Source organism: Odontesthes bonariensis, chromosome 19, assembly GCF_027942865.1.
Source record: "Odontesthes bonariensis isolate fOdoBon6 chromosome 19, fOdoBon6.hap1, whole genome shotgun sequence".
In the NCBI taxonomy this organism is placed as follows: Eukaryota; Metazoa; Chordata; class Actinopteri; order Atheriniformes; family Atherinopsidae; genus Odontesthes; species Odontesthes bonariensis.
In genome coordinates, this window is record NC_134524.1 from 6,290,444 (window position 1) to 6,312,002 (window position 21,559).

The 21,559-nt window shown below is 44.8% G+C and overlaps 2 protein-coding genes across 3 annotated transcripts in view; one reads left to right on the forward strand and one right to left on the reverse strand.

The window, feature by feature from the left end:
* The window catches only part of prkd4 (protein kinase D4), a 29,626-nt gene extending 28,410 nt beyond the window's left edge, over positions 1–1,216 (forward strand). For both annotated transcript variants that reach the window (XM_075451382.1, XM_075451383.1), the window contains one exon: positions 7–1,216. In XM_075451382.1, coding sequence (XP_075307497.1) covers positions 7–171 — 165 coding nt within the window. In that variant the 3' untranslated portion in view covers positions 172–1,216. The remainder of the gene's footprint in view (positions 1–6) is intronic.
* Positions 264–21,559, reverse strand: part of actn3b (actinin alpha 3b) — a 40,025-nt gene continuing 18,729 nt past the window's right edge. Inside the window, exons 2-21 of the mRNA XM_075451380.1 lie at positions 18,705–18,819; positions 18,445–18,564; positions 14,291–14,377; positions 13,208–13,295; positions 13,020–13,098; positions 12,829–12,910; positions 12,359–12,444; positions 12,101–12,193; positions 10,909–11,139; positions 10,654–10,801; positions 10,062–10,212; positions 8,618–8,726; positions 8,393–8,533; positions 7,919–8,101; positions 5,747–5,881; positions 4,331–4,510; positions 4,092–4,238; positions 3,029–3,094; positions 2,787–2,945; positions 264–1,532 (exon numbers count right to left, since the gene is read on the reverse strand). Of these exons, the coding sequence (XP_075307495.1) occupies positions 1,374–1,532; positions 2,787–2,945; positions 3,029–3,094; positions 4,092–4,238; positions 4,331–4,510; positions 5,747–5,881; positions 7,919–8,101; positions 8,393–8,533; positions 8,618–8,726; positions 10,062–10,212; positions 10,654–10,801; positions 10,909–11,139; positions 12,101–12,193; positions 12,359–12,444; positions 12,829–12,910; positions 13,020–13,098; positions 13,208–13,295; positions 14,291–14,377; positions 18,445–18,564; positions 18,705–18,819 (2,559 nt within the window). The 3' untranslated portion in view covers positions 264–1,373. The remainder of the gene's footprint in view (positions 1,533–2,786; positions 2,946–3,028; positions 3,095–4,091; positions 4,239–4,330; positions 4,511–5,746; positions 5,882–7,918; positions 8,102–8,392; positions 8,534–8,617; positions 8,727–10,061; positions 10,213–10,653; positions 10,802–10,908; positions 11,140–12,100; positions 12,194–12,358; positions 12,445–12,828; positions 12,911–13,019; positions 13,099–13,207; positions 13,296–14,290; positions 14,378–18,444; positions 18,565–18,704; positions 18,820–21,559) is intronic.

Here is a 21,559-nt window from a genome sequence, read left to right on the forward strand (position 1 = left end):
CTGCAGGACTTCCAGCTGTGGCGTGACCTCAGGGAGTTCGAGCAGAAGATGGGCTGCAGGTATCTGACGCATCGGGGAGACGAGGAGCTCTGGAAGCGCTACGCTCAGGAGAGGGGGCTCAGCTTCCCGTCCCATCTCTGCGTGGACCCCCACAATGAGCTGGACCTGTGATTCCCAGGTCGGACACTTTAATGCTAAAAGCAAACCTCTGACAGAAGTGTAAAAAAAAAAAGTCGTGGAAAGAACAACACACACAACTGCTGTTTAATAATGTAATTTTCCTTTTTAATTCGAACTTGAGGTTGTTTTTTAAAATGTAACCGAGTGAGTTTTTCTACCATCAGTGATGAGGAGGCTGAATTGAGGAGGAGAACGGAGCACAGGTGAAATTAAAATACCATCAACACGTGCAGAGGAGTTGATTCGCACTGATTATCATGGCTGACCTGTCATTTTTAAAAATGGGACCAAAGCCCACAAACAGCATCCATTCTTATTGTCCACAACTTTCCTGACGCCCTGTCGCCCCTCTGCTCGACATCTCCCTCCCTCTGCCTGTGTCTCTTCTCCTCTTCGCTCGCTTTAACTCGAGCTAACAGGAGTTTTGTCTTTCTGTTTCCCCACATTAAGCCATGTGTTACCCACGCTGCTCTCATCCATCCTCCATCTGTTCCTGAGTCCCTTAAGTCTCTCTTTGCTAACTCTCAGGTTTCACAGTGCTGTGGCACTCTGTCTTTTCTGTTTTTACGGTGAGTAAAAGTTTTCAGTGTTACACAGCCTTTGTAACATAATAGCACCTGACTGGCTTCACTCCTCTGCGGACTGTTTAAGAGGCTCCAAGGACGCCGTTTGGGCTTCAATTAAGGACGAGTCGGTGACTCAAAGACAGCGTTTCTAAATTTCAACATAGCATGCATCTGCACAAATACACAACCAACCGAGCCGACTGACCCACCAGCTTTTTTATCATGTTTTCTTCTTTAATTACCCTTCTACAAAAAAAATAAAATAAAATAAAAGAATGGGATAGAGAGGAGGAGAAGAGCAGGAGGCTTTGCTCAAAAACGTTCTGCTTTCCGTAAGTTTAGTGCAACACCTGGCACGCTTTGCTCGAAGGCCAGTTCCCACAAAGTTTCTAAGATTTGAGCAAAGTCTGCTGCTCTCCTGCTCTCTAAGCAGTGCTCCTGGGCACGATAAGAGGGGACGGGAGGAGTGGGGAGAAGGGGGGAGACAGCTCAGAGTTGAGAGAGGAAAAGATGATAAGAACAAAGCATACAGAAGGACAGTGGAAGGGTTTAAATCTGCTCTCTCCGAACAGGAGAAATAGAAGCTGGGGAGGAGGAGGAGGAGGAGGTGAGGAGAAGCGGCCGGATTTATAAGTCGCTCTCTCCGTAGAGGGCGCTGGAGAAGGAGATGTAGTCCAGGGCGCCTTGGGGGGCCTCGGGTCCGACGTACCTGGTCATGCGGGTGATGCAGTACTCTGCCTGCTCGGGTGGCAGCTCCCGGCGCAGCTCGTCCACCGTGATGAAGCTCTGCAAGAGGCCAGGGGAAGACTCAACTCAGCTTTATTTATAAAGCCCTTTAACACAGCCGAGGCTGAAACAAAGTGCTGTGCATGAGTAACAGCACGAAACATAAGGCATAAAACATGAGAACAATGGAAAAACAATAACAGAAACAGAGCCTCATCCTGGGTTAAAAGCCAGGGAATAAAAGTGGGTTTTAAGACGTGGAAACGCGCCATTATGTGTTCCAGTTAGACAAGCTTAGCCTCGGCTCAACAGGAGCTGCTCCATCAACTCTGCATGCAGAACCGTCTCAGAGAGGCTGCTGCCTCAGACTGGACCTGTTCCCAGGCTGTTTGGGTGTTAAACATGAGAAACACTGCGGTTCCTGCGTATTATTCATCCACTTCTAATCTGTGGATGTGAAGCTCTTTACACCGGCTGCCTGTCCATCAGAGGATAGACTTTAAAGCTCTGATGCTGCTCTATAAAGCTCTGAATGATCCAGGACCAGAATGCATCAGTGACCTCCTGACCCAGGATGAACCTTCCAGACCCCTCAGGTCATCTGGATCCGGTCTTCCATCAGTTCCCAGAGTCAGAACCAGACATGGAGAAGCTGCGTTCAGCTTCTATGCTCCGCATGTCTGGAACAAACTCCCAGAAAGCCTCAGATCAGCTGAAACACTCAGTGTGTTTAAGACACACCTACTTTCAGCTGAATAAAGCTTCAAATCTGAAGCTTGTTTCAAAACTTAATCACATTTTAACTCCTGATTTGATCTATTGTTCTTATTTCTTTCTTTTGTTTAAAATTTAAATCATGCTTTTTATTTCTCCTGTTTTAATGTATCTGTAAAGCACTTTGAATCACCTTGTTGTTGAATTGTGCTATACAAATAAACTGGCCTTGCCTAATGAGGGAAAGCCTCAAAGGGCAAATAATCCCTCTTTAACATCACTTCCTGCTCCAAAAAGATGCTCGAGGCTTCAAAATGAAAAGGGTCGGCGCTCTTCAGCTACAAGCTCAACCCAACATGTAACCGGTGACCGTTTTATGGCTGTTTGCAGATCTGAGTCCCTACAGGTTCCTGCGTTACTCAGAACGTCGGCAGCATAGATAGATAATTCAAGCATCCAGAAGCAAGACATAATAAAGCAATAAAAATGTTTATACAACTATAAACACTTTAAAAACAATCTAAGAATTTAAAAAACTGTTTAAAAATATAAATTGGTTAAAAATATTGGTTGCAGAGCTAAGAGGATTCGTCTTCCTACCTTGTCTGAAGCCAGAATCTTGAAGGAGGCCATAACTTGTTCTGCAGTGTCGGTCTCGGCGGTCTCGCGGGTCATGAAGTCGATGAAAGCCTGGAAAGTCACTACGCCTGTGTTGTTGGAGTCCACCAGAGTCATGATGCGGGCAAACTCCACCTCGCCCTGTCAGCAGACGCCTCATTTACAACCGGATATGCAGTTCGTGGATACATTTAAATGATAATTATGAGGCACGATTCACTGACCAAGTCGTAACCCATGGAGATGAGGCAGGCGCGGAAGTCGTCTGGGTCCATCATGCCGTTTCTCTTCTGCAAAAAGAAAGACAGAATTGACTTCCTGTTGAACCACAGCACGGCAGAGTAACGCTGTAGGTACCAGATCGGCTCGGGGTCCGTCGTTTGCTGAACACGTCACACAATACAGCTGCAGGCATGAATGGGAGTACATTGTGATTGGCTCGGACAAACTCCGTTGTGTTCGACTTTCACGACAGACGGATGGATAGACAGATGAATAGATGGATAGATAGATGGATGGATGGATGGATGGATGGATAGACGGATGGATAGATGGATAGACGGATGGATGGATGAATGGATAGACGGATAGATGGATAGACGGATGGATAGATAGATGGATAGATAGATAGACAGACAGACAGGGATGGATAGATAGATGGATAGACGGATGGATAGATAGATGGATAGATAGATAGACGGATAGATAGATAGACGAATAAATAGATAGATAGATAGATAGATGGATAGACGGATGGATAGATAGATAGACGGATAGATAGATAGATGCCATTTCTTTAAGCTAATTTTTGCAGTGTGTGTATTTCTCTTATTTACCTAGACTGTATGTATATATATCTATAAATATATATGTAGTGTATGTATATACACACACAACAGAACAATTTTTACAAGTTTTATGTGCATTTATGTGCAGGAGTCCACTCGCATATAGTCAAAGAGGTTATTGCTGCTCAGCACACAAAACTGAAAATGAAGCTTCTCTTCAGAGCGAACCAAAGTGGCCAAAATGATTAAACAAAGCAAACTAGATCTTAAAGGTTTGGGGCTAGTTTCGGTCAAGGTGTGGTACACACTATTTTGTAGGAAATATTTAATTTCTTTGTAAAAGCTGCTGCCGATCACCGAAACAGCGCCAAGTTACGGTTACTATGGCTACTACAGCCAATCACAATGTACTCCCATTCAAGCGGACAGCCATATTGTGTGACGTGTTCAGCAGACGATCTGGTACCTACACCGGCTCCTCTCGGAGCTGGACCCTCACCCTGTCGAAGTGGTTGAAGGAGGCCCTGAACTCGTTGAGCTGCTCCTGGCTGATGCCCTTGGCGTCGCGGGTCAGGATCTGGTTCTCCACCTCGTTGATGGTTCTGGCGATGGTGGTGAGCAGCTGCTCCCAGCCCACACGGATGTGCTGCAGGAGTGAAGGAACAGGAGGAAGTTAGACTGGGGGGGTAAGGGAGGGTGGGCCTGGTGTCGCGGCCGGGACACGGCGGGTCGGCGCACCTCCATGGTGTAGTTGGTGTGCTTGTTGTCGAAGATGAGGGACTCCTGGCTCAGCTGGTGGTCTCCCTCCAGCTTGTCGATGTTGGATTTGTAGTTGATGATGTTCTGTTCGTACTGCTTCAGGCTGTTCATCTGTTCCTCCAGGGAGCCGGAAATGTCCACGGACACGTGGCCGATCTCCTGCACACAGGAAGCGGGGACAGTGAGGACCGACCGGGCTTTGTATGAATATGTGCTCTTTAGTATCCTGCGAACAGGAACTCTGAACAGATGTTCAGCTCTTTTTGTCTCCGACAAAAACTTAACTGAAAATCTGTGGAATAACCTTAAATGAAGTTTAAAGGGATAGTTTGCCTCTTTTGACATGAAGCTGTATGACATCCCATATTAGCAACATCATTTATGAACATTTTCTTACCCCCTGCTGCGTCCTCTGAGCAGAGTTCCAGTCGAGTTTTGGTGTTGATGAAGGTAGTCCGGCTAGTTGGCTGGAGCCACAAAAATAAAGCGTTTTGCTTCTCAAAACAATATGCGTTCAACAGAGTAATACATTTGCATCACAAAATCGTTCTCCAGGAAAGAGTCAGACCTCACAATCGCTTGGCCCTATTTTCTCTCCCTTCGTATCACTGCCTGCTGCCGCCTGCCGACAGCCGCGCCTGTTACGGTGTTTGCTGCTCGGTCTGCACAGCAGGGAGTGATACGAAGGGAGAGAAAATAGGGCCAAGCGATTGTGAGGTCTGACTCTTTCCTGAAGAACGATTTTGTGATGCAAATGTATTACTCTTTTGAACGCATATTGTTTTGAGGAGCAAGACGCTTTATTTTTTAAGCCCCAGCCAACTAGCCGGACTACCTTCATCAACGCCAAAACGAGGCTGGAACTCTGCTCACAGGACGCAGCAGGGGGTAAGAAAATGTTCATAAATGATGTTGCTAATATGGGATGTCATACAGCTTCATGTCAAAAGAGGCGAACTATCCCTTTAAATGATCCTGTTGCAGCGCTTGCAACAGGACCAGAGCCCTTTTTTTGCAGGAAGAATGGGCAAAAAAAACAAACAAGAACTGAAAGAGTCTAACGACGACAATAAAGTTGATATTTGCCAAAGTGGGGATGCAACAAAGTGCTGTCCAACTTTACTTTTGTTGTATTTCACAGTTGTAAAAGATGGAAATGAGACCAACTTTGACTCATTTATCTACTGACAGCGTCACAGATTCAGACCTTTGATGCCCAGATCTTGTGCTTCGTGCATGCTGCGCATCATTCACCTTTATGTTGTTGGGCAGCTGACGAGCCAGAAAAGACTCTCAGGGAGGGGACATATCGAACTGCGCGGAGTTATTAAATGTGAAGATGGTCTTTGATGATCGCAGATCATAACCGGGTGTAGTGTTGCGGCGCCACTGTACCTCCATCTTGGTTTGAATCCAGGGCCCGATGATGTTGGCCTGGGCAGCAAACTGGCGCCTCAGCCGCTCATTGGCCTGCTGTCTGGCCACCTCCTCCTGGAGCATTTGGTCTCTGAGGGGCACAAAGTGCTTCACCTGTGGGAGACATATCAATCAATCTTTATTTATATAGCGCATTTCATACCACAGGCAACTCAATGTGCTTTACATAAAGACATAAAAAATACAACACAGAAATACAGGTAAACAAAAACATTAATTTTAGCTAATAGTAGGATTGGTATAACTATAACAGAGGAAAGGTAAATTTAGCTAATAGTAGGATTGGTATAACTATAACAGGTAATTTGAGTAAACTAACAAAAGCTAACAAACATGGATAAACTTTCCTCTAAGAGGAGACATTTAAAAATATAGCTAATAACAGAACGGTTGATATAATGAATGATAACAAATCTTTAAAAGACTTTCATCTGAGAGGAAATATTAAGGTTGAGACAGTGGTAATAGGTCTTAATAGACCATTTGAATATGACTAAGTTTTCCTCCTACTGAAGTATTAATAAGATCAGAAACATGGAAAAGCTTTCCTCTAAGAGGAAGCATTTAAAAATATATCATATCATATAATATATTATATCATCCAGTTCAGGTTTCATTCATAATTCTCCTGCTAGAAACATCAAACCCTTGAGTTTAGGTGTAATTTACAGACTCCTCTCAGTCAGTTTAGGCATGATTCGGTTCATTTAAGTTTAGTGTGGGACAGTTTTAGCTAGAGATGCACCGATCAATCGGCCGCCGATTAAAAAAGCCGGTTTTGGGGGCGGTCTGTGGCGTAGTGGGTTAAGCAGGCGCCCCATGTACAGAGGCTACAGTCCTCGCTGCAGCTGGCCCCGGTTTGAGTCCCGCACCGAGCGGCCCTGTGCTGCATGTCTTTCCCCTCTCTCTGCTCCCTGCTTCCTGTCTCTCTCAAGCTGTCCTAACATTAAAAGCATAAAAAGCCCCAAAAAATACTTTAAAAAAAAAAAAGCCGGTTTTATATCCAATCGGCCCCAATCGTCACTGTCATAATTTCCGGTTTTCGGCTGATCAAACTGACCTTTCACTTTGTGCCAGGACGACCCAAAACACGCCGTTTGTAATGCTTGCAAGTCAAAAGTAAGCCGCGGAGGATCAACGACAAAGACATTTGGAACAAAAAGGTTTGTTTAGCAAATATAAGGAGCACACTGCGGCTAAGAGGAGGGATGCAGCAGAGTCGCAGCAACCACAACAACCCTCCACCGCGGCTGCTGTGTTCCACATCAACACTGAAAAGTCCACCGCCACCACCAGGAAAATAATGGAGTTCGTGGCACTGGACGACCAGCCGTTTAGCGTAGTGCAGGATAAAGGCTTCGTACATCTGATGAAACACCCGAGTCCACGGTACAAATGACCAAGTAGGCGGTACTTTTCTGACACAGCGCTGCCAGAGTTGTTTGAGAGCGTTTCAAGCCATATACACAAACTGCTGGACGCCACTAAATCACCGGTCAGTTTCACAATGGACATCTTATTTGTGATGTTTTATTCTTGAAAAGGGGGGTTATGATAGCATATAGCCTGCCACTAGTTGTGGTTTTAATTGCAGTTATATAAGCAAAATGTTGTCTGGGAGAAGGGTACTCAAGCCAAACAAATATAGTGTCTATTATATGATTATAATTATTTATTAGATAGAAAATCGGTATTGGACAAACGGGTTTTGGCAGTTCAGACCTCCTTAAAAACCGAAAATCGGTATCGGCCAAGAATTTTGCAATCGTTGCATCTCTAGTTTTAGCCAATCTGTGTATCTCAGGATTCCCACAAAGTTTTTATTCTTCATCCCAGATGGTGGGATGTGTCACAGATCGTCCTGTGCAGTTCTTCTCATCGAGCGTTTTACGGCCTGCAGGGTTCAGTGTCGCTCTCACCTAAATGTACTTCACTATTTCTGACCCACCGCTGGCTATGTGCCGTACCTATTTTTAGCCAGATGACCAAATGCAGTGCACGGAGGGGTGCGGTGTTGGTTTTCATCACGTCACCTCAGACAAACCAGAAATAAAAAGGCGATCCTGCATCTAAAGCCCCTGATAATTGTTCATCTGTTACTTCCCACCGCTGGGGGTACGTTACACTTACAGTCTCCCACTTATTGCTGATGTCCTGCGGGGACAGGGTGGTGTAGGGGTTGATTCCGGACAGCTTGATGCCGTAGGTCTGGGCGATCTTCAGGATCTCGTTCTGGATGCCCATGGTGGCCATGCGCTCCTTGTCAGCTTCGGGCAGGGTGGCCTTGAACTGGTCGTGAGCTGTGATCAGACTCTGTGGGAGAAAGGCAACACGGTGGCGTTCACTCAACCTGGCAACAAAACGTTCAGGAGGGCATGAACAAACCCAAAAGGGTTCGGTGGGTTTGAAGCATTTCTTTACTTCTTAACGGACTAAACAGAGGAAAGATTACGATCGTCACATCCATGTTGACAGAAAAATGAGAGAAAAAGCCTGAAATAATGAGTGAAACGGGTTTTAAATGTCCCGTGAATGTTACTCACATTTCACATCAAGTCTAAACTATTTCATTCTAACCCCAAGCATCCAAACATCGGGCAGTACCTGGATCTCCTCAATGCTGTGGACGATGAACATGTCCTGCAGATCCTCCATGGCTCCGTCCATCCAGTTGTTGAAGGGCGCCGCCCTCTTGGCGAACTCCAGGTACAGCTGGTCGATGGTCTCCCACAGCTTCTCCACACGCTGCCATCACAACAGTGAGAGTTAAGCACAATGCACCCGCCTGAAGAACACGCTGTAATGAGGGCTGAGCCGCTTTCACTGTACCTCCAGGGCGTCCCGCCTCTTCTGGGTCAGGGTGCCCAGGTTGTCCCACTGGTCACAGATGCCCTGGCAGTGGGTGTTAACCGTGGCAGCATCGTGGTAATCCAGCTCACTGAGGGAGAAGATGAGTTACAGACTCAAAAACTACATACTACATACTTCCATACTACATACTCATCGATCAGACAGTATGCAGAGCGTTTACCCACAATGCATTTCACTCCTGCCCGAGCCGAAATCAGCCGGCCTGAAGCTGATTTCGCTTAAGTTCTAAACTCTGTAAACTTTAACAACATTTGAAACATTTTCAGGTGAGAAAGTAGTCGTTTAGATCCCCAACGTGTTGAAAACCTGACTAAATACCGGCTATTTACTATTTTGTTCCCACGAATTCGGCGCTACTAAAGCTAGCCGCAGTGAGCAACGCACTTCCGGTTATTTTCATAAAAATAAAATACCCGTTGCCTTTTATCACAGGGAAAGCCATTACGATACAATTGGTGCTTTTGTTTTGAAAACAGGAAGTGAACATACCCTCGTTGTAGCTAGCTTGAAACTGCCGTTTTGACAGGAAGTGACGATCGGCGACGTCACGTTACGTTGCATCTTGGGTAGTTTGAGTATGAGTAGTAACCTCATGATGCATACCCAACATTTAGGAGAATCTTACTCAAACTCGGTTACTAACTCAAAAAGTTAGTATGAGTAGTAGGAGAAGTATGCGGTTTCGAACACAGCCAAACACTTTAGCTCCTTTATGAAGTCGGTTCGGATTGTTTGTAAAAACCCACTTTGACCCATCTGGGTGTTCAGGTAAAAACAGGAAAAAGAGTCGAGGACTCGCAGAGAAACATACCGTCAGGATACCTGAAGCCATTTCCTGCGCTGGAATCTCATTCCTTTCTGTGACTGAGGGGTCATCGGAGAATATTTTGCCTTTGAGGACATTGTGTGCTTTTGAAGTACTGATGAATTATGGGTGGTGCACATACATATTCAGCTTTACAGTGCTGAGTGCCTCATATAACGTATGACTTCAAAGGGATCATCTCAGAGCTACGTGAGGGGGGAAAAAAAGCCCTGAGGAGTTGTGAGGAATAACAAAACAGCGAGATCAGAGGTTTCTCCTCTTTCATGAAGCACCCTTTCATCTTTCTGATATCTGATTAATGTGCTTTGCACTCATCTGTTGCATCTTTTGTCCCCCTAATGCACATCCTCCACATCTCATGGCCACTAAGACTCCTGAAAACTTCCCCTCTCTGGCCCTTCCTATAGTTTCCAAATCATTCCCATCATTAAACATGATCTCGAGCCTGTTCGTCCTCCTCGTGCTTCACCATTTCATTTCCCTCCATATCCTCCAAAAGAAAAAGTTCTGCTGAACCTATAAGAGCTGCTTTTAGTGCCTTAAAACATCTGGAAAGTTTCCCAGTGTGCCCCTTACTTCAGCTCCTGGGCGATGGCGGCGATCTGCTCCACTCTGTCCTGGTGAGCGGCGAGGTCGCTCTCGAAGGCCTCGTGCTTCCTCATCAAGGCTCTGATCTCCATCAGAGAAGCCGACTCGTAGTCCTTCTGGGACAGAAGTTCCTCCTTACCTGCAGACACAATTTAATGATCATTTCATGCAATTAAATGCCATAAAGTGAAGATTTCAAATCAAATCAAATCAAACTTTATTTATAAAGCACTTTTCATACATTAAAATGTAGCACAAAGTGCTATACATGTTTAAATTATTATTTTTTTTTTATGTGTCTGTGCTGGGTGGGGCACATACACATAAAAAATAATAATAAATAAATAAAAATAAATAAATATATAAATATATATATCCTATTTCTCCCAAATTTTATTTAATTTTATTATATAAATATAAATAAATTAACAAATAAAATAACATTTGGGAGAAATAGGATACAAAAGGTTAAGATCCAACACATCCAATGATGTCTAATAATTCTTCAGTTAAATTAGCTCCATTCAGGACCACACTGGGGACTTTGTGTCCTTCGGCCACACCTGCCCGGGGTCCTTACCTGATGTCCAGGTCTCGTGCATGGAGCACTTCTGCTTGAACTTCTCAGCCAGGTGGTCGAGTCTCTCCAGACGGCGGATCTCGGTCAGCAGCCACTCCTCGTAGCCCTTCTCCACCTGCTCCAAACCCTTCCAGGCATTGGCAATATCCTGCGGGAGAAGGAGAGCTTTTACTATCACTGCGGCCCTTCAGCCGTTTCCTGCACCTGTTACAGGAGATGAAGGAACCAAGGGTCGTGCCACAGGAACCTGCTCACCGACACCATCTTGCCCTCGGAGGGCATGAAGGCGGGCCTGTTGCTGAGCCTCAGCTTGGTCTGCAGGGTGTTGAAGTTGATCTCCAGCTGGCACTTCTCCTGCACACGTGGCGGCTTGTGGATGCGGCGGTAGTCGCGGAAATCCTCCAGTTTCTGCTGCATTGAACGCATGGTCTGCTCCGCCACGCGGTTCTCCAGCCAGGGGATGGTGCGGCGGATCCACTCCAGCAGCTGCAGAGGCCACAGAAACGGGAGGTTTACTCAAAGGAGTTTGGTTCATTCTTATTCATTTAAATTATTTTATTTGTTTCTCTATATATTCTTTTATGTATTTTTAATGCTGCTTCCACTTCCTGCTGCAATGCTTTTATTTTATGTAAAGCACTTTGAATTGTTTTGTACATGAAATGTGCTACAAATAAATTTGATTTGATTTGATTTATTTGAAAGTAATTCTCTATCATACATCTTAAGAAAGACTACATTTACACTGGAAAAAATGTCCCTCCAAAAATAAGTAAAAAAACAACAAATAAAAGACGTTTTTGCTTGAAATAAGAAAATAAATCTGCCAATGGAATTAGTGAAAATCGGCTTGTCAAGATTTCTTGAAATAAGATGTGATATTTAGGACTTTTGAGATAAAAGTGATCTTGAAATTAGCTTAAAAACCTCTTCAAATGTCAAAAAAAGCTTGTTTCATATGAAATCCGACTCAAAACAATTTCTTTTCAAGACTTTTTCATTTAACAAGATATTCCAGATGTATTGTCTTCAAACAAGCCCCTATATCTGGCTGAAATAGTGCTTGTTAGGCAGTTGTGTCTTATATTAAGTGTAATGAGATATTTGGAGTAGAAATGAGACAAATATACTTGGTAAGACTTTGATTTTTTTCCAGTGTAGGACCTAAAGAACTGGACCTGATATAATGAACTTTAAAAAAAAAAAAAACAGCTGGAAAAGGTCACTTTTAAAGCAACAAAAGTATTCATCAGCTGAATGCTGACCTCATCCTAATCCCACTGTCGTTTCAAGAGGATTGTCCATTTAATCCATAAATAAAGGAAAAGTAAATAAAAAAAGAGACATAACTGGATGACTGATAATTGGAAAAAAGACTGATTTAAAGCGTGTTATGTAAGGTCAGCAGAGTTGGTCTGAGGACAGACTCGGAGCCGGAGTTTCTCACCTCGCTGGCCAGCTTCTCGTACTCCTCCATCAGTTTCTCATTCTCCTGGTTGACGGCCAACACCTTGCAGATACGGTTGGCAGCCGTCTCAGCCTGATGGAGAATAACAGAGTTGATGTGTTAAAAAACAACTCTCACTTTCATTCACAAGGGTCAGACTCTGTGTGGAACTTGACTTTAAGGTTTTAAATCTTGGTCTGAACCATCTGTAGTGAGATTAAACTGTCAGGAAACAGTATAAATGACGCTTTGTGTGACCTGCTCGGCTCCGGCGAAGGCGTGGTAGAAGCAGGACACGTAGGTCATGATGGCCTTCTCGTCGGGTTTGGGTGTGTTCACGATATCTGAGGAAGTTGGGAACATGAACAATCCCTGAAGAGACTTTAAATCGTATTAGACCCGAACTCTAACTCCTCATGACCCCTAAAGCAGATTTGTTCTGTTTTGATTTAAAGCGAGACGTTCCGTAACACAGACTAAACCGATTTACTCACAACGAGCCACACTGGGACGAAGGACAGAATGTTGCAGACATGTCATGACAGTTCTCTACAGATTAGTTTCTGATGTCAGAGGGAATAGTGATTATATTAAATAGATTTCAAATGTTTCGTTCTTTTAGGACAGACGGGGTGATCTCTTTACCTCGTGGCATCTGCGGCACAAAGACAGAAAAACACAGTTCCTGCACAGGTTTGCTGTGTCAGCATCTCTTTCCACAGCCTCACCTTCAGCATCCAGCATCTTGGGGATGTCCAGGAACTTCTCAGCCACCTCGAAGGCAGTGTTCAGGTTACCAATGGGGTCATCCTGCAGGTGTTTGAGGACAACAGTTAGCAAAACAAGGGAAAAGGCCAACCGAGACTTCCTGAGATTAAATCAGGAGTAAAAAAGAGGGAAAGAAGGAAGGTCATGCTACCTTTCTCAGTTTGGAGTAATCGATAAGGTCGGGTCTGTGTCTGTGGATGAGGGCGCACAGGGCCAGGCCGTCCTTCCAACTGAAGAGGAGTTAAAATGAGGAGAAAAAACAAAGATGTGACAAGGTTTGATGGAGAGAATATTTAATATAACAGAGATCTGAACCCTGTGGCTGCGTTTCAGACCGACCTGATGTGGAAGTTCTGCACGTTGACGTTCCTGTAGGGGGCAGTCTTTCTCTGGCACCACAGCAGGAGACCCTCCTTAGCAGAGGTCTCTGGAAAAGTTGGAGAAAAACATCCAAACATTATCCTTAAATAAGAAAAGGGGAAGCAGAGACACTGAATGATGCCGTGGACGACCGGAGATCAGAGGCAGGATGGAAGGCCGATGAGCAGAAGGTAGCCGGTATGTACAGCGGCCTTCATTTTCTCAGAGGTTTCCCCTGCTCCTTATAAGGGACAGCCGACACGAAACATGCTTTAATTTTTACTTTGTTCCACCGTTCCCGAGCTCATCTGACGGGAAACACGGCAACTTTCTGCTCCGGTGGAGGGACGAGGTGTTACGAGAGGTTAAAAAGGATGGATGACAAAGAAAGTCCAGCTGAATGACAGCAGGAAGCATCGAAGAGCAGATTAACAACCTGGAGATATGAGGGTAGATGTGGAAGCACGAAGCACACCGTGTATAACGGATTAAAATGAGAATATACAGAGCTAAGTTCACCTCTTGTGAATAATGAGTCTGAATGTGAGCTGTGATCATGACAGCTTGTGCTGAGGCTGATGCAGGTTCGGCCCTCTCTCCTCAAGAGAAACTTTATCAGTGAGTGATGCACACTGGAAAAAATCAAAGTCTTACCAAGTATATTTGTCTCATTTCTAGTCCAAATATCTCATTACACTTAATATAAGACACAACTGCCTAACAAGTACTATTTCAGCCAGATATAGGGACTTGTTTGAAGACAATACATCTGGAATATCTTGTAAAGTGAAATCTTGACAAGCCGATTTTCACAAGTTCCATTGGCAGATTTCACTGCTTATTTCAAGCAAAAATGTCTTGTATTTGCTGTTTTTTTTAAACTTATTTTTGGAGGGGCATTTTTTCCAGTGCAAAAAGGCTCGGCTTTGACTTTCATAGAAATTATGATTATTCTCAGGCTGCTTCAACAGCAACTCTGGAAAATTCCCTTACGTAACGATGAAAAACGAGCCCAATCTCATCCAGACTTACTGAGTTTTATCAGTTCTTATAAACACACACCTTCAACAGAGATGTCCTGGATGGCGAAGCGCAGGATGATGGTCCAGATCATACCGAGGGTCATCTTCACGTTACCATCGACGATTTCTGCAAAGACAAACACATTTAGAGGTGTGAAAAAAGTCCTTTGGTGGCTTTTAAATGAGCTTAAATTGTGTCATATGACACACATGTGAACTGAAAAAAAAAAATCTTGACTCAATGAAATTAAAGGTTAAAGGATAAGACCGTTTTTTTTACATTTGGCCCTTGATTTCACATTATAACATGATGTTCTACTCACCCCTGCTTGTTGTTGAACATTTGGAGCTGTTCCGAAGATATTCGCGAGGCGTCTGGCTGCTCTCTTGAGATATTCGGCCATGAAACGGTTTCCTATGGGCAAGCTTATACAGGCACAAACTATGCTGTTTATAATTTATTAATTACTCTACACTAGCACTGATAACGTGGAGGTGCGTCGCTTACTTAAAAAAATCCGGGTTACTAATTTTGAATTTTAGCCGAATGAATAAATAGGCAGCAGGTCTGTGGGCTGCCTGTGGCAGTAGCACGACGAGGACGTCAGTAACACCCACTTTACGACAAAAAAAAAATCAAAATTACAGTAACCCGGATTTTTTTAAGTAAGCGACGCACCTCCACGTTATCAGTGCTAGTGTAGAGTAATTAATAAATTATAAACAGCATAGTTTGTGCCTGTATAAGCTTGCCCATAGGAAACCGTTTCATGGCCGAATATCTCAAGAGAGCAGCCAGACGCCTCTCGAATATCTTCGGAACAGCTCCAAATGTTCAACAACAAGCAGGGGTGAGTAGAACATCATGCTATAATGTGAAAACAAGGGCCCAATGTCAAAAAACCGGTCTTATCCTTTAAAGTTTTTATGAATTTGAGCTAATCTGAGTGTTTCTACAGTCCCGAGCTGCAGTTTCTCTCACACTGGAGGCTCACACTGGAGGCTCACACTGGAGGCTAACACTGGAGGCTCACACTGGAGGCTCACACTGGAGGCTCACACTGGAGGCTCACACTGGAGGCTCACACTGGAGGCTAACACTGGAGGCTCACACTGGAGGCTCACACTGGAGGCTCACACTGGAGGCTCACACTGGAGGATCACACTGGAGGCTCACACTGGAGGCTCACACTGGAGGCTCACACTGGAGGCTCACACTGGAGGCTCACACTGGAGGATCACACTGGAGGATCACACTGGAGGATCGCACTGGAGGCTCGCACGGGAGGCTCACACGGGAGGCTCACACGGGAGGCTCACACGGGAGGCTCACACTGCAGGATCACACTGCAGGCTCACACTGGAGGCGCACACTGGAGGCTCACACGGGAGGATCGCACTGGAGGATCACACTGGAGGATCACACTGGAGGCTCACACTGGAGGATCACACTGGAGGCTCACACTGGAGGCTCACACTGGAGGCTCACACTGGAGGCTCACACTGGAGGATCACACTGGAGGATCACACTGGAGGATCACACTGGAGGCTCACACGGGAGGCTCACACGGGAGGCTCACACTGCAGGATCACACTGCAAGCTCACACTGGAGGTGCACACTGGAGGCTCACACGGGAGGATCGCACTGGAGGATCACACTGGAGGATCACACTGGAGGCTCACACTGGAGGCTCACACTGGAGGCTCACACTGGAGGCTCACACGGGAGGATCACACTGCAGGCTCACACTGGAGGCTCACACGGGAGGCTCACACTGCAGGATCACACTGCAAGCTCACACTGGAGGCGCACACTGGAGGCTCACACGGGAGGCTCACACTGCAAGATCACACTGGAGGCGCACACTGGAGGCTCACACGGGAGGCTCACACTGGAGGCTCACACTGCAGGCTCACACTGCAGGCTCACACTGGAGGCTAACACTGGAGGCTCACGCTGCAGGCTCAAACTGGAGGCTCACACTGGAGGCTCACACTGCAGGCTAACACTGGAGGCTCACACTGCAGGCTAACACTGGAGGCTCACACTGCAGGATCACACTGCAGGATCACACTGCAGGCTCACAAAAAGAGGTTTGTGCTAACATTGACATCAAAAAAACAAAACAAAACCCGGTAAAAGTAAGGAGAGAAGAAAAAAACACCACCAAGAAGCTAACATGGAGAGCGAGGAGGCCACCGTGTTCATGGTCTGCATGATGGTGATATTAATCATGGACGATCACATCGGGCGTCTAACAGAGAGAGTCAGGAGACGCAGGATGGAGCGCAGGTCATACTTCTTGGTTTCATGAAGGAAGGAGAGCAGAGCGCCGCAGACAAAAGAGACCACGTGGAGGTTTAACTTATTCAACACGCCAAGGTTGTGTCGTATGAGGAAACATTTCAGCCTGACAACATGACCAGGGGCGGAGCTACCGACCACCAAACACCTCCGTCAGATGTGTTGCTATGGAAACCAGAACAGACCCAGCTGAGGACAAGGCGCTGAAATGGTTCCAGGAACTGAGGGCCGTGGTCCCGAGTTCCTGTATGTGTGAATGAGGGAGAAAACGGCCCCGTTCCTGAAAAGGTTATAGGAACTGCAGAAGGTTCCTACAGTGGGAATGCAGCTATTGTGTCCAACTTCGCCTTCTGGCTCAGCTCCTTCTTCACCACGACGGGCCGGTGCAGAGCCCGCATCACTGCAGACGCCGCACCGATCCGCCTGTCAACCGCTCCACTCGTCCCTCACTCGTGAACAAGACCCCGAGATACTTAAACTCCTCCACTCAAGGAAGGATCTCATTCCCATCCCGGAGAGGGCATTCCTGGCATTTACTGGTGTAGATAGTTAAGCTAGTCTCTTTAATTAAAAAAAAAAGCTGTTAATTTGACTTTTTAAATGTTATTCTATCGAGAATCTATCTTTCCAGTCTTATCTAGAATATCTGTGAAGGTTAACACAAAAAAAATAAAACAATCTCCCTGTTTTGTGTCGGTAATGCAAGTAAATAAATGTCTGCTTAGATCCCGATCAGTACCATCAGTACCACCATCCACCGACATCCATCCATCCTGCATGATCACATCATTATGAGTCAGAAATGTGTCTGGGTTCAGACGTCACATTCACACAGGGCTTCTTATCATACGTCTGCACTCTATATGCATTCCTACGCACTGAGAATCAACTGCTGACCAGCTTCTGAAACACATTTAGGTGGCAGCAGCCTGGATCCTGGGCGCATCAGAACTTTTTATCTGACTAATCAGATCTCCTCCGTCCACCTTCACCTCTCAGCTGTATGGAAGTTTGTCTGTGCCATCAGAGTTTGAATACGAATTTCTAATATTGAATTTTTACAGAATCAAAATCAGACTTTGAATTTGAAAAACCAACAGTGTAAAAAAAAATCTTAAAAAAACTTAAAAAAATTCAGTGGAAAAAGAACCAGACTCAACATCCAGGTAAACAGGGAGAAGCAATCGATCCCTGTCTCAATTCATCCAACGGCAGCCAATCAAGTTACGCTCCATTGGACAGATCAGCTCAATAGATATTGAGTAATATCTATTACTCAATTTTACTAACACAAATGGCAAATAAAGTAAACTCACACACTGAAGCACCATCACCCGCGTTGGTGGACATGGCTGATCTGTCCAATGGAGCATAAGTTGATTGGCTGCCGTTGGATGAATTGAGACGGGGATCGATTGCTTCTCCCTGTTTACCCGGATGTTGAGTCTGGTTCTTTTCCCATTGAATTTTTTTCCATTGAATTTTTAGATGTTGAATTTTTTTACACTGATTTTTGTTTTAAGAAATTAATCTTTTTTTTTTACACTGTTGGTTTTTTCAAATTCAAAGTCTGAATTTGATGCTGTAAAAATTCAATATTAGAAATTCGTATTCAAACTGATGGCACAGAAAAACTTCCATACAGCTGTCACCCCACTTCGTCTTTCTGGCTGCTTCCATCCAACATCGTCCATCACTCATTCACTCACTGCTTACATCAACAAAGTGGCTTCTTCCCATCTTATTCATGATTTTATTTTTCATCCCTAAAGGAAAACGCTCATCACTTATTATATGCTTTGAAGATGGCTCCAGATTTCAGCCATTTGGCGCTGTAAGGTCAGAGAAGAGTGAATCCTCCGGGGTTTGTTAGTATTTGTATTCTCACCCTCTGCACCGATGGACACCAGTTTGACCCCCTTGCTGCAGATGAAGTCCAGAGCTTTGTTCACGTTGGCGATCTTGTGGAAACGCATCTTGCCTTTGTCCGGTTTGGGCAGCCTCTCGCCTAAAAGAGACAAACATTCGACACTTTTATTGACAGAAAAAACACCCGAAGACATCACATTAGCCTCAGAAGAAGATCAGTAATCAGAAGATTGATCGGCTTTATGTGTAAATGTGTGTGAGAGTGTGTGAGACATCCACCTGATATGACCTCCAGCAGCAGCATGAGTTTGAGGCCATTTCTGAAATCCTCTTCAATGTTCTCAATCTGTGTCCCGGCTTTCCTCAAGTGGGAGTTACACCACGCTGTGAAGGTCTGAGGGGGAAGCACAGGGCGAGTCAGAGGGTGTTATAATGTCGCCCTTCAAAATGTCCAACGTGCAAGCTCTCCTGCTCCTTAAAACACACACAGGTGCACACAGCTCGGTGCTTCGCTTTGGGCCCGGGGTCAGTTTCTGGCCTCCGGTTTAGGTTCTTTTGTTAGTTTATTGTCCCAGACCCATACAAACGAATGAAGAACAAACATCTGGACTATTTGCTAAAAGGTAGTTTAGTATAAGTCGTCCTAAAATCATAAATTTTTTCCTCTGGAATCAGCTTTAACGCATTTATCCACAAGCTCTGCAGCCGTTTTATCTGGATGTTTCAGCTATGATGCAGTGGTTTGGTGCTCAGACAGTTTTAAGTGTCTCCAGATGTGCTCCACCTGGTTCGAGCTGTTGTTTAAATGCAAACCTTCGGCCCAGTCGCGGATCTAAAGGGTTTTCTCTCAGGACTTTATGTTTTTCACCACCCATCTGTCCCGATTGGTCCTCCTGCCTCCCTGTCCCCGCAGAATGATGCGGCCATCACCGTGCTTGACCATTAACATGGTCAAATTGGTGCAAAATTAAATGATTCAAGTACAACGCCTTCACACCACGGCTTTGTTTTCAGTCTCTAATGTGTCACTAAGTGTCCGAGTGCTCGGGCAACTGGGACATTTCGGTCTTAATTTCATAAAAATGTTGTTTTTGCTTTGTTGTTGTGCAGAAATGGGTTCAGACTGAGGAGGTATTTTTAACCCAAACCTTTAAATGTAAATGTATTTTATTTATACAGCCCTTTAAGGACAATCTTTACGGTGAACCAAAGTGCTTTACAGCAGGTAATAAATAAAGAGAAGAATAAGTAAAAACAATAAAAGAACAGTGAAAGCAATAAAATACAACAAAATCGAATGAGATAAAATAAGATAAAAGTGTCATCATACTACTGGGTATTAAAATCAATCCTAAATAAGCAGGTTTTTAGCCTAGATCTGAAGAGGCCCAGGTCAGAAATAAGAGGTTTATTAAATTAAAAGTAAATTAAAGGTCCTGTGAGTCTCAGCCAGGAGAAAGAACCTGGTGTTAAAGTCCGTTTTTGGTCCTGACCCAGTGACATGTGAAGCACTGACAGGCGACATCTTTCTGATTTTAGAAACAAACGGCGTGCGTAATGATGGAAACGACTCCTGGGCCCGATTCTGTTCGAGTTTGAAAACCAGCTAATGGCGTCAGCTGTGCACGTGAGGGGGGGCAATTTAACGTGCTCCATCAGACCGTTCAATCCATCACCGAATGGACCTTCAGAGGCTTTAAATGTGGAATGAGCACGTGTGCTTCTGCTGTGGAGCCTAAATGTTTGCAGAACGCGGGGGTGTGAAAGCAGAATAAGTGCATGAGCTGAATAACCGACTGCAGATGATGGTGTGGGTGGAGCGAGGCACCCGGTCTGTGGAAATTAGCAGTGTTCCACTGAAGTGAAGCACGTTTAATAATGTAGAAATCAGAGTGTAGACTCTGCCGTGTGTGGGTCTGTAACTGGATTTCCTTCATTTCCAACCAGCTGAACCTAAAATGAGACGCAGCGCTCGTCCCATCAGTAACTGTAGAGCTGACATCATTATCTAACATGCTCCAGATCAGATTAATTAACCTTTTATTGAAGTCACCGGCTTTCTTTGTCTCATGTTCCCGTAAAACAAACGTATTCATCGTTCTGACGTTTAAATATTCAGCAGATTAAACAACAAAGCTGGAAACCAAACATGTTTTCAGCCTACAGGAAGACCTGTAGCTGGTGGAAACAAAGGTCACAAAAGTAGATCATACACAGATATTAATGAGACTCTGTAGGATTAAACCGGAGGGCGGCTCATACCGGGTGTGTGAAACACAGGTAGAACCGTATCTGCATGTAGTGAAACCACACTGGTTAAAGGAAGCTACATAAAACACATCACTGTGGAGCTGTGGCGGTTTTACACTCTCCATCACAATATCTGAAGATCAGCAGTCTGCTGAGAAAGAGATCCCCATATTCACAGTTTTACCTGTGATAAACACCAGGAATCAGCAGCCAGTTTTACAGTATTTCCATGTCAACATGTTGTAAGTCTTTGCTGCCACCAGGGGGCAGATTCAGAAACGACTGAAGGCTACTCTGCTGTTGGTTCAGCTTTGCTTTGCTAAAGAACAGAAAGCAGCCAGAGATCTGCTTTGAGATGAAGTGAAACTAAGTGTTCAAAATCATTTCAACCTCCAAAAAAAAAAATGTGTGGGATGAAAGAAACGACACAGAAGCACTGAGTTATCTGAGGAAATTCCATTCCCACTGCAGCTCTTTGGCTGCATTTGCTGGATGTTTTGGATCATTAAACTGCAGTTTAACTTTTGACTTTAATACTTCAGACTTCAGTCCAGTTCTTTAATCAGCATAAATCCACCGTCTCAGATGATGCGTTTGACTATGAGCCCCCTTTATTCTCTATGGACTATCCCTCCTGAGTTATTCTTGGATTCATCTGTTTAAAGCTCTTGTTCTCGGGCCGGGCCGCCTCTCCTGAATGCTTTCTATGACAGTCCACTCCGGCTGGTCTGTAACTGAGCGTTACCAGTATTAACCACCTGTGTTTATTCACTCATGAAGGAGTTCCTTCACTCTAAACTTTGACACCAAAGCTCCTGAACTGTGTGGGTTTCTCCGTCAGTTAACAAAAGCAACACTAAGAATGAACTCCAGCTCTTTTATCT